At 37.7% G+C, this 10,990-nt stretch overlaps 1 protein-coding gene across 1 annotated transcript; it reads left to right on the forward strand.

Annotated features, from left to right (window-relative positions):
* Nucleotides 1–3,665: 3,665 nt before the first annotated feature.
* On the forward strand, nucleotides 3,666–9,864 carry LOC102804510 (uncharacterized). The gene is made up of 3 exons (XM_006825937.3): nucleotides 3,666–3,863; nucleotides 6,913–7,140; nucleotides 8,652–9,864. Exons 1-3 carry the CDS (start codon nucleotides 3,777–3,779, stop codon nucleotides 8,973–8,975), a joined length of 639 nt encoding a protein of 212 aa, XP_006826000.1. The 5' UTR covers nucleotides 3,666–3,776; the 3' UTR covers nucleotides 8,976–9,864.
* The last annotated feature ends 1,126 nt before the right edge of the window (nucleotides 9,865–10,990 follow it).

Below are 10,990 nucleotides of genomic sequence, written 5' to 3' on the forward strand. Positions count from 1 at the left end.
GTGTGTGCTAGCTATGAGCTGGACTTTATTTAAGAAACGGAGTTTTTCCCGTTTATCACGATTTCAAACAATGGAAACTTGCCCGATTCAAACATCAGTAGAGTAAAAAAAAAACATGAAAAAATGTATATACAAATGTATACAAACTAGAATGAATTTACAATTTTTGTTGTTCGCTAAATGTTTTCAATGAAAACCAAGTGAAACGCCATACACTACACTAGCGTACAAAGTGCCAACAAATTGGTTAAAACAATTCCTAGTCTAAAAATACCAGTAGGAGAATTTGACATACTTTTTTTTTCAAGCGAAAGTTCGAGTCACGAGATACCTGACACAATTGCACTCGAATCAACTGCCCCTGATACCAACTGTACATCGTAACATTAGACACGAAATGGGATATTCATGTCAACACGGTGCGCCTACGTACAATCGATAGTTAGTATCGTTGAGTATTGATCACTCTTACGTGTTTAGACAAGTTCTGAGAAGGCAGAGTGTCTCTTAAAATTCCAAAACATTGTTACTAGTATCAGATATTCGATATGTCACTAAATATCGCGACTGATCTCTGAGATTGTCGCGTTGTTTAAATTTACATAGCAACAAGTTCAAAAGAAGCGTAAAATGGAACTATGGTCGATGAATGGATGGGCGTGGAGTGTTGGATGGTGATACTATCGACCCACAACTCCATTTTGTAGGTCCATACGTGTATCTGACATGTGATGCTAACAATGGACCTTTTCTATAAATTGCGCCCTCGGTCGATAAATCGATTCACTGACTTAATTAGTGAAAGGAATGTCGTTCACACTTTGATATTAGGTCTACGATCGTTCGTCATAAACAATATTGTTTTTTTTTAGACATTCACTATATTCTAAATGGCGAAAGACTACGCAACCAATCACTGATGACTATTTAAACGACATTTAAACGACATAGCGCTTCGACACTAGAGGGCACAACTAATTGGAGTGATACATTATATCTGAAATATGTTGCGAATTCTTCAAAAACAAGTTAACTACTTAATCATTTCTGCTGTCAACTGTGCCACACCTGCAGTATTTTTTAGTAGTCTTATATTTAAAGCGCGGTGGTCGTCGCGTAGCGCGTGTTTGAATTTCATGTAAATAAACAATGTATTTTACACGCGTTGTATACGTCGCTATGAGTCCCATCGAACAGGACGCGGCACGACGACGGCCACCCTTTAAAAAAAATGTCCGAAAGCACCGAGATTATGATCATTAACCCAGATATTTTCCCGCCCAAAATTCAGTGCTATTTGAAGAATTGTCGCTACATTTCATCATCATTTCGGACCGTATACATGTACTAGTAAACAGTTTCAGATATTGCTTTTAGTTATAGGTTTTTCATTTTATATCAACTTTTCATGCGGAGGAAGAGGATACTGTACACAACCATTTGGTGGATGGTGCCAAAGCTGACGCCATTGTTGTATCTCACTTTTATTTTAAATCTGTGCCTATACAGACCGCCAATGCGATAAGGACACCTATCACATAGGACAGAAAAGGCATACAATTGTTTCAGTCACTAGAGGGTGTAAAGAACCAATGACAACAATTTATCAGTTTTAGTGGAGTGTACTGATGATTAAATTATTTAAATAGTTGCAGTCCCATAAACTAGTGCTACAATACTTTCGACATATATTCAAATATCATTACATATGTGTCTACGTTTTTCAACAGTGAAGTACCCTCCAAGCAAAAACCTGCCTAAACACAACTCATATAAACGACGTCACGCCCTCTAGTGGCGGAGTGCTTCTGTGACGTCAACATGTTAATTGGTCACAATGTCTAACAAATCCGACATTGTGTTATACAATACAACATGTTTGCATATTTAAAGAAAATTAAAATGTACTAATAAAACACCGCAAAAAAACAACAACTAAAACTATAACCTCTACGGAAATGTCGACCATTAGGTACTAATTATTGTTGTGAAGATATAGATGTTGCGGTAACACCGTCCGGTTTGCTTCAAAGTCAGTTACAACTTGTTACATGTTTTATTGGCTACTATGTAAACAACTAATGATAAAAAGGAATCAATAGCATAATAACATCAAGCTGTAATGGCTTTCTCCCAGGTTCGTGATTCAAACTGAGGGCAAACATTTATCAATGATTTCGAAGTTTAAGGCGCGGTAGAAAAAAAAAAGGACGATGTTTTAAGTTAGGTGGGGTTTTCCGATGACATTACTTATTTTCAAACAGTGGTGGGTTATAATTAGAGATTGGAATGCATTTGATTCTGGAAATGACAAAGAATGAACATATTTAAAACAAAATGAGAGTCATACAGGAAACATATGCGTTCATGTCTTTCTGTATTATTTCTCATGTTTGTTTATATGCGCAATACAGGAGTGACAACATAATAACGTAGACAAGAATATTAACAACTGTGAAGTATCGTTCTGGAAGTGTGTAGTTAAAAGGCGGCAGTCGTTGTGCCGTGTCCTGTTGGATATGGGACTCATAGCGACGTATACAACGCGTGGAAAATACATTGTTTATTCACGTGAAATTCGAACACGCGCTGCGCGACGACCACTGCGCTTTAATTTATCAAGGATTGACATGTCACCATATCATTAGAAATCGGAACAGTAAGTATAGTCATAAGTAATTCAGAGTGTTTCCTATAAACAAATAATCTGTAGTGCGCCACCAAGCAACTTGAACGCGTTTCTGTTAGCTTACTGTAAATCACATCATACCACGGCTGCCTTGAATTCGCCTGTCGCGTCCTCTAGCTGCGAAAGTACTGTGACGTAGAATTAACGTCACTAGCAATATCTTTGAAATAGACAACGGTGTATGATTGTGTAGTCGGTCATCATAAACAATATAGAAAATCTCTGAAAACACAGTATTATTTTATTGACGAACGGCCACAGATTGCGGCACGTGTCGAGCGTTCACACACCAATCTTGACACTTGTCGAGTTAGATCCCGACTCATTATTGGAGATCATATTTTTCGAAGCATGTCGACTCGTTTCCGATACCCAGGAGGGAACCGAAATCTCTAATATGAACACAATTATTGTGATGGGTGATGCGTAACTAAACATCCAGATAGAAATCCAGAATCTAATTATGATTTTTGGGTAATATGATTGGGATAAATACTGATGGAGATGTGACGGAGTGTATTTACTCGCATACACTTAGACTAGTTTTACTCTTAGGCTGTATTTAAACCACATTTGTTGGTAGTTGTGATCCGGAAGCGTTCTGAAATCTATATTTTAAGAGAAACTTTTTATGCGATCGTTAAAAAAATGGAATATTCTGTTGAAAGTGACATCTTTAAAGCTGAGTTGAATGACGAATGAGAAAATAATATAATGGAGTGCTGTACACGTGACCGGGGCGTGCAGGGCACATGTGTATGTAATAAAGCAGTGTGCTTTATTCTTTAATGGATTGCATCGATTTGTCATTGTAACGAGTGTGTAGACAGAACAGTCAAACACACAAACACAACATGGTGCACATGGTGGTGGTGATGCTGCGTCGCACGAACAGAAGTAAACCATAATTTCCATCGCAGATGGCGCTGTCCAGTAAATCTGATTGTCCTACGCCTCGATACACGCAACAGGTGGCCCATATGATGACGTTAGTGAATTCATTTCTGTTTCATAAAATATATCGAGCCATATGTAACCTTCCTCGACATTATAAGACTAACTACTTTGAAAGCATGATGTTAGAATTATGACTAGTAGAACAATAGTCATATTGGCAGCGTTGCTGCAAGTCCTGGTGGTAAGGAGAGCTACAGGACAAGACGTTTTCTACCAGGTAAGGTCGATTTTCGTGTCCGTGTACGCTGTGATATGACACTGTGCTATTGTGTAGCTTTTATAATGCGTATAACTGTTATTATTTTGAAGCTGGGCGTTCATTTATTGTTATGTCGATGTGTAAAGTCGAGGTTCATAAAAGAACAAATCATAACGCGTGCAAGTTCGTGTAGGTTTTAAAAATATATATACACATAGTGGTCGCGCATTTAGTCGCTCAATCTGTAAAAATTGCCGGATTCTGACTCCAGCTGTGCACGTTACAATAATATCTTATCACTTTCTGTGGGACTTTTAACTGTCTTGAAAAATACAATCAAATTATGCAGTTTAAACCGATTTTTTACAGTTCAAGCTTCATATGGGATGAAAGTGGAATACAATTAGTCTTTGAAGTCTGCGCACCCCACTGCGCATCCACGCCACTAACACATTGGTAATATATGAACAGCGTTGTGTTCATTTCACATGTCAAAACATGTAGTTTTCGTTTGAAATATGACATCACGAATGGCGCATTTACAGCAGTTTTGTTATAATTTTAGCCTGATAAGAAATATCTAAAATGCAGCGTACGGGAAAGATCGAAACGTACACATATTTACACGTCACGGTGAACGCATAATATGACGGAGGTGATATTCTCTATAATAAGCCAACAAAATGTTATAAACAAAATGTGTACTAGTAAATAAAACTAATCTGCGTCATAAAATGAGACATTACACACATATTTATGTGACTGTTTATTTAGCTCGTCGTGAAATTGGGCATTATAATAATAATGTGCACAAGGCCGGGTGGTACTTTCTGAACAAATAATAAGTTTGGACCGACCTCCCCATCTTGCACACTATTTGAAGGCACCCAAACACCCAATTAATGTTTTTATTAACAACACAGATCAATATTTTCCGTCGTAGTAACGTCATTGTAAGTAATTATATAAAAAAGTTCATACTGAACAAACATGGGTTTGAAGGTCTATGATGTAGCAGCTGGTATTAATCGCGTCGAAACGTGATCAACACAGATGTAATGCGTGAGTCCGTGTCGCCAATAACCGGTATAACACGTATGCCGTCATCTTTTGTCACCCACAGCACTAACTAAGCAATGGGAAACCTTGTTTTCGAGGTACAGACGATTCAGGTGATCTACTAGTACTACAGAAAGTCAAAACACCAACACACCGATATTTTGAGTTTTCTATGTGAGAAGTCGACCTCACTTGAATCTAAGTTTAGGAGACCAATCAGGTTTAGCAGACCAATCATTTTTGAGGGAGAACACTTTTTCGTGACGAAAAATTTCTCATTCTTTATTCAGCCAGCACCACCCATTCGATACTTGCAACAAAATGGCATAAAAGTCCTTGTCATTTGTAGCAATTTTCCGCAGAAACATCAACCTGTATTGTTATGTGTATGCTCTGTGGTATTCTTTCCTGCGCCCGGAAGGGTTCAAGTTGATGCGCACAGGCATTTTTTACCATTTTTCTTGTACGAGGATTCATTTTTGTTCACAGTCTTTGCCCCTAAAATCGCAGTGTTCAAATTGTCATGTCAACGCCACCGGTGGCGACAGAAACTCTATTATTTCGTTCATTTTTGAGACTGCGTAACGTTTCTGCGATTGAATGTTGTTTTATTTTTATTCATTTCAATATGTATCTTTTATAATCGGACCTGGTAAAAAGAAACACATGCGTATTTTTCGTATGTTTTGTTACGATATGTTCGGTACGTATGAATGACGGATTTCAAGAATTTCGTGGGAAATCCAATTAAATATATACGTGCAATGAACAACAGAGCATTGTAGTATACTAATCCCAGGCCATAACAACGCATTGTAACATATGGTAGACTTAAAACACTGTTAATCTATTTCGATTGAATCGCCGTGTCACCAGCATTCAGAGTAGCGTATATATAAAAAATAAGTATGGACTTTTCGGGAGGGAGATACCGTATATTCTCAAACTTTCAGGTACAATCCTCGCTCATTATTCTTGAAAATGTTGTTTAAATTAGTATACGACTTTCATTTCGGGGTATTAGTTACCAGTGAATACAATTCTGTTGTGTGGTAAACATAAACTACACTTAGAAATTATAGGCCTTGATGTTATGCCAACAAATCAGCACGACGATATATTCATTTGCCAATACAATCATGTACTCTGATTGGCGCGTATAAATAACACTATAATACTACTACTATTATTACTACTACTGCTACTACTACTGCTACTACTACTACTACTACTACTACTACTACTACTACTACTACTACTAATAATAATAATAATAAAATCAGTTAAATACATTATTGAGTGCGTATTTTAAGGAAGAAAATAAAAATATAACCACCCTATGTTACCCAGAGATACTTGCCTGTCGTTCATGTTAAATTATCGTCTGCTATACTACGATATTGCGTGACGTATACGATTGAGTAGAACGTGCTTGCGCGTTAATTTGTTTTATAATATGCAAACACCACTTTTATCACAATAATATTCAGCTAAAAGTTACGTATCTTCGTAACAACTGGTTAGTTAAAAGGTTTCGCGCCACTGAGATGCTGATTTTTTTTTTTTTTTTTACAAACACAGGCCGGGGTTACGAGCATGGAGTTACGAAAGTATCGAGTTACAAAAATGACCACGCCTATAGTCCAGAAACCGCGCCCACTTTTGTAAAACCAATCCCACATTATAACTCGTAACTCGATGTTCGTAACTCAAACAACACAGCGTCTCTTGGTCACTATGGTTTTAACCAATCATAACGAAGCATTCGAACGACACTCCTTGCTAACCGTCCCGAGAATAAGCCACTGTCGTACACAGCGCAAGTTCGTATTTCATGTAAAAACAAACAATATATTTTAATCGACTTATAGACTCCTATTTTTAAGAAATGATGCCAATAAATATCATCACCAAGCGTTAACAAACAACCAAAAAAGGTGGATTTGAAAAATTTACCTATATCCATGATACAAACGAACTAAATAAATAATATGTTTCTACTATACAGACAACAAGAGAAACCAGTACAGTATCAGTGAGCCATCCCAGCAACACCAAGCAACCAGAGTCATCAACTTCGAGTCATAACCAATCAGATGGCAGCCTGGGTGGCACCACCGACGACCAAACCGCGTCCAGAACGTCCGTCCAACAAGAAAGTTCAATTACGTCACCGGATCACATGACATCCGCCGAACCATTGGTCAACTGTGAAATGAAATCCAAGTCTGCGATGGTAAATACACCTTTTTAGTCCCAGTTAGAAACAAGAGCGCGAGTTATCTTCAAAATACAACTAAAATAGATTAAAAACTGTAGCATGCCCTTTATTTTGCGGTATATAAGTTTTATTTTTCGACTGCGCAATTTTATGTTTGTGTGTCACGTGATGTTTAATTTATTATCAACTCCAGAAGGTACCCGACGTCACATTACATGTTACACGGGGAAATCTGCATTGTCGTCGCGATTACCATTTTTTTCGAGTAGACATTCTCCGTGTTCAGCTCCGATAAATCGCTGTGGGTGAAACTCGGCTTCGACATTGCTTTGTTCTTTAGAACGCTGTCATTGGCTGAAAATTTGATAAGTTGACCCGTGACCTTTTGTTTTCCCCACGGAATCCATGATGTCGAACGGGGATTGTGGCCAGTTATGCGCGATGAAAATCATACGAGCATTATATCTGTGTAGTCTATAACATATACAGCGCCGTTGTCATATGAATCGGTAAATTGGCGGCACAGATGGTACAAGAGAGTCGCATCAGCTGACGTTACATTTTCATATGGACCATTTGTCTTCAAACACGAATTGGAACAAAAAAATACAACTGGTAAAACATGAATAGTTTTCGGTTTCCTTGACGTTTTGGCAGCCCTGATTTACGTAATTTTTTTTAAAAATGAACTACTAGTAGTTGTCTTCAAACACAATTGGAACAAAAACAATAATACTGGTAAAAGATGAATAGTTTTCGGTTTCCCTGACGTTTTGGCGGCCCTGATTTACGTAACATTTTTTTAAAATGAACTACTAGTAGTTGTCTTCAAACACAATTGGAACAAAAACAATAATACTGGTAAAAGATGAATAGTTTTCGGTTTCCCTGACGTTTTGGCGGCCCTGATTTACGTAACATTTTAATATTTTCTACAGGTCATCTTATTTACTAAACAATACACATTTTATGTGTATTTATAATAGCTTCCATGCATAAAAGTTAAAGCTGAATAATTTGAAGTAGCATGTACAATTCAAGAGTTGTAATGACGGAAATGAACATTTAATTAACTGCTTTCGAGTTCGTTGGTGTTATCACACGTTCGGGGAACAGTAGGACAGAAATATAGTTGATCCACGAGTCCATTAAAATTGTCGTTTAACGCACCAAAAAGTAGATGTTATTTGGCGTTGCATGTTCGTGTTACGCAAGTCTAGTATGAAGAGTGACCGAAGCTCTATGTCAATAAAATACTAATATCTAAAAACTACAAATGTATCAGAAATTACTAAACAACCTGCAAAAGACTGTGGATACAATTTTAATGTCAAAAAATATCAATTTTAAGGCCATCAAATGTATCAGAAATGACTAAAATATCATTACAACAACGAAAGACCGACTCAAGAAACGCTATGACCCACAGCTAAATACGCACGTACAATCATGATGGACAATATCGCAATTCTAAATTTTAATGCAATGTGTCAGTTTACTATAATTATACATGTTTTTTTTTCCAGAATGTTTGTCAGAAGATGCAAAATATTAGCCACAACGTTTGTAACCTGATGAAGTTACTGTGCGAAAAAATAAACGGAACTTCTATTTCGTTCAGAATTCTCATTCTTGTCGCTGTTGGCGCTCTAGGTCTCGGACTGACGTTACTCGTCGTGAGACACACTCGATGTAAACCAATAGAAAGTCACGTGGACAAAGGGGATACAAAGGAACATGTTCTGAACTTTGACGATTTCCAAGTGCGATATAAAACGGAAACGTTACAGCATTGGAAGCTGAACCCGGACGAGAAAGACAGCTCACTTCACCTGCTTACCGTGCACTAGCCAACTTCAAGTGAATCAAGTCTCAAACTCAAATGTTGGCAACATACTATTTCAGGGCAATATCGCCTTGTCAATACGCCATCATCCAAGACGTTGATCATTTTATATATCATTTGTACCATACATGTAACCACGGACAGTAAATTACATCACCGAGCTTGGCTAGCCTGACAAAACCTTTTCGTAGCGCCATCAGCTGAGGCGTCACCCCAGCCGACGATGGAGGGTGCGGATCACATTCCTATAACTTGCGCTCGTGTCCAGCTGAGAGGCATTTTTGTGACATAAACATGACATGAAATCAAATCCAATCAATATCAACCTTTCCTTTTGGCTGGTTCCCGCCTCAAGTGTCATAGCGTACCAAGCTATAGCTATTCGCAAAGAACGCCGGGAACCAGCGAACCTTTCCTTCATCTATTTACGTCACATGTGCGCTTCGTCACCAGAGGGCGCGACTATCGGAAAGTGAATTCGCACGATTTGGGCAAGAAACAACAGCAAGCCGGGGACTGTCTTGCTTGTGTTTCTTAATTTGCTATTGCAAAATAACACACGCCTTACTTCCAAATAACTGTAATCGATATAAACAATGCGGACAAAATATTTCAACGTTCGTCTCAGAACCGCTCTAAATTACTACAAATTATAATAATGTCACGCAAAACTTTTGAGCGCCCTCTGCGTTGAGTGATACACCATATAACGTCTTCCATTGCATATCGCAAAGCATGTACAATACAAAGCTGGCGATATAGTACTGTAAAATACTTTATTTTAGCTGAAAAGACTTTATGGGTGTTTGCCAGGTTTATGGAGTTTAGTTTCACTGAATTTTGTTGCGTTGGTGTAAAATGCAGGAAAAATAAATAAATAAAATAAACGGAAATATACGGAGGAAAGTAATATTTATATCAATACATTGTTTCATCTTCAGTATTGCTAATACAAAAGTGAAGAAGGGACACATCCATAACGCCTTCTCAATAAAAACGGCATCTGTGAGCGTCAACTTGACGTAGATTGGTGTAAGAAATCTAGTCGTCGTCTGTCGTGTACATGTATATAGACAACTCTCAATCGTCATTTTCATCGTCCGACTACTTCAGATCAAATTAATATTTTATCAACTATTTACGTCAAACCACGTTACTAGAAGTCGTGTTTTGTAGGAAGGTTGTATTACGACAAACAATATTGACCGGAGACCGGTTAAACTACAACGTTTATGCCCTGGTAGCAGTGCAGCTTACATATAACGCACGCAAAGAAAGGTGCCGCAAATAAGGCGTTTCAGGTCCAATGGAAACAATGCGGCATACTAACTATATTTATACTTATATTGTTTGTATAGCCATGTTCGATGCCATCGGCAAGACTTTTTTTTACAGAATATGATTCACATTATAACATTTTTGGCCCCTCCCCCGAGTTCAGGGTGTGGTGAACATTGACTCTTTGGATTACGTCTTTTTCTTCTTACAAACTTATTTAAATGATGGTGGTTTCTAAAAGTGATTGGGAATTTTACATATGACGAAAATCTAACTAACAAAAACAAAACTTTCCTGTGCACCTCTGTCAGAGTCTATACACAGACAGTGTACAGAACAGCGAAGGCGTGCTAGACATTACCTATGGGTCGAATATTCTGACAGACGTGAGATTTTTTTCACCATGCAGACTCGATAAGTATCAAACTGAATTAATCACATAAGCGTACACATAAGCGTGAAGGTGAACGTTTCGAAGAATCCGGTTATTTACTTGCTGGCTGAATCAAACACGTTTAGTTGTGATTAGAAAGATTGAGCATTTTCCGCATTCATCAAAAACATAACTATTTGTCGACTTGGTTGCCACAGCTATGAAAATATTTACATGCTTTGTGTTGACAATCATATTGTCTGAAAACCCAAATTTTAGCACTTAAAATGATAGTTGGCAAAATCTTGGAGTTAAAAAGTCTAAAGAATACATCAGCGGTCAAAGGGCTTATTTCACTAATGGTTCAT

Source organism: Saccoglossus kowalevskii, chromosome 11 (genome assembly GCF_978046115.1).
Source record: "Saccoglossus kowalevskii chromosome 11, keSacKowa6.1, whole genome shotgun sequence".
In the NCBI taxonomy this organism is placed as follows: Eukaryota; Metazoa; Hemichordata; class Enteropneusta; family Harrimaniidae; genus Saccoglossus; species Saccoglossus kowalevskii.

Bases quoted from the DNA above. Each gene is read 5' to 3' on its own strand.
- LOC102804510 (XM_006825937.3), top strand. From the start codon at position 3,777: ATGACTAGTAGAACAATAGTCATATTGGCAGCGTTGCTGCAAGTCCTG. The intron at 3,864-6,912 runs GTAAGGTCGATT...TCTACTATACAG, and splicing joins GACAAGACGTTTTCTACCAG to ACAACAAGAGAAACCAGTAC. The intron at 7,141-8,651 runs GTAAATACACCT...TTTTTTTTCCAG, and splicing joins TGAAATCCAAGTCTGCGATG to AATGTTTGTCAGAAGATGCA.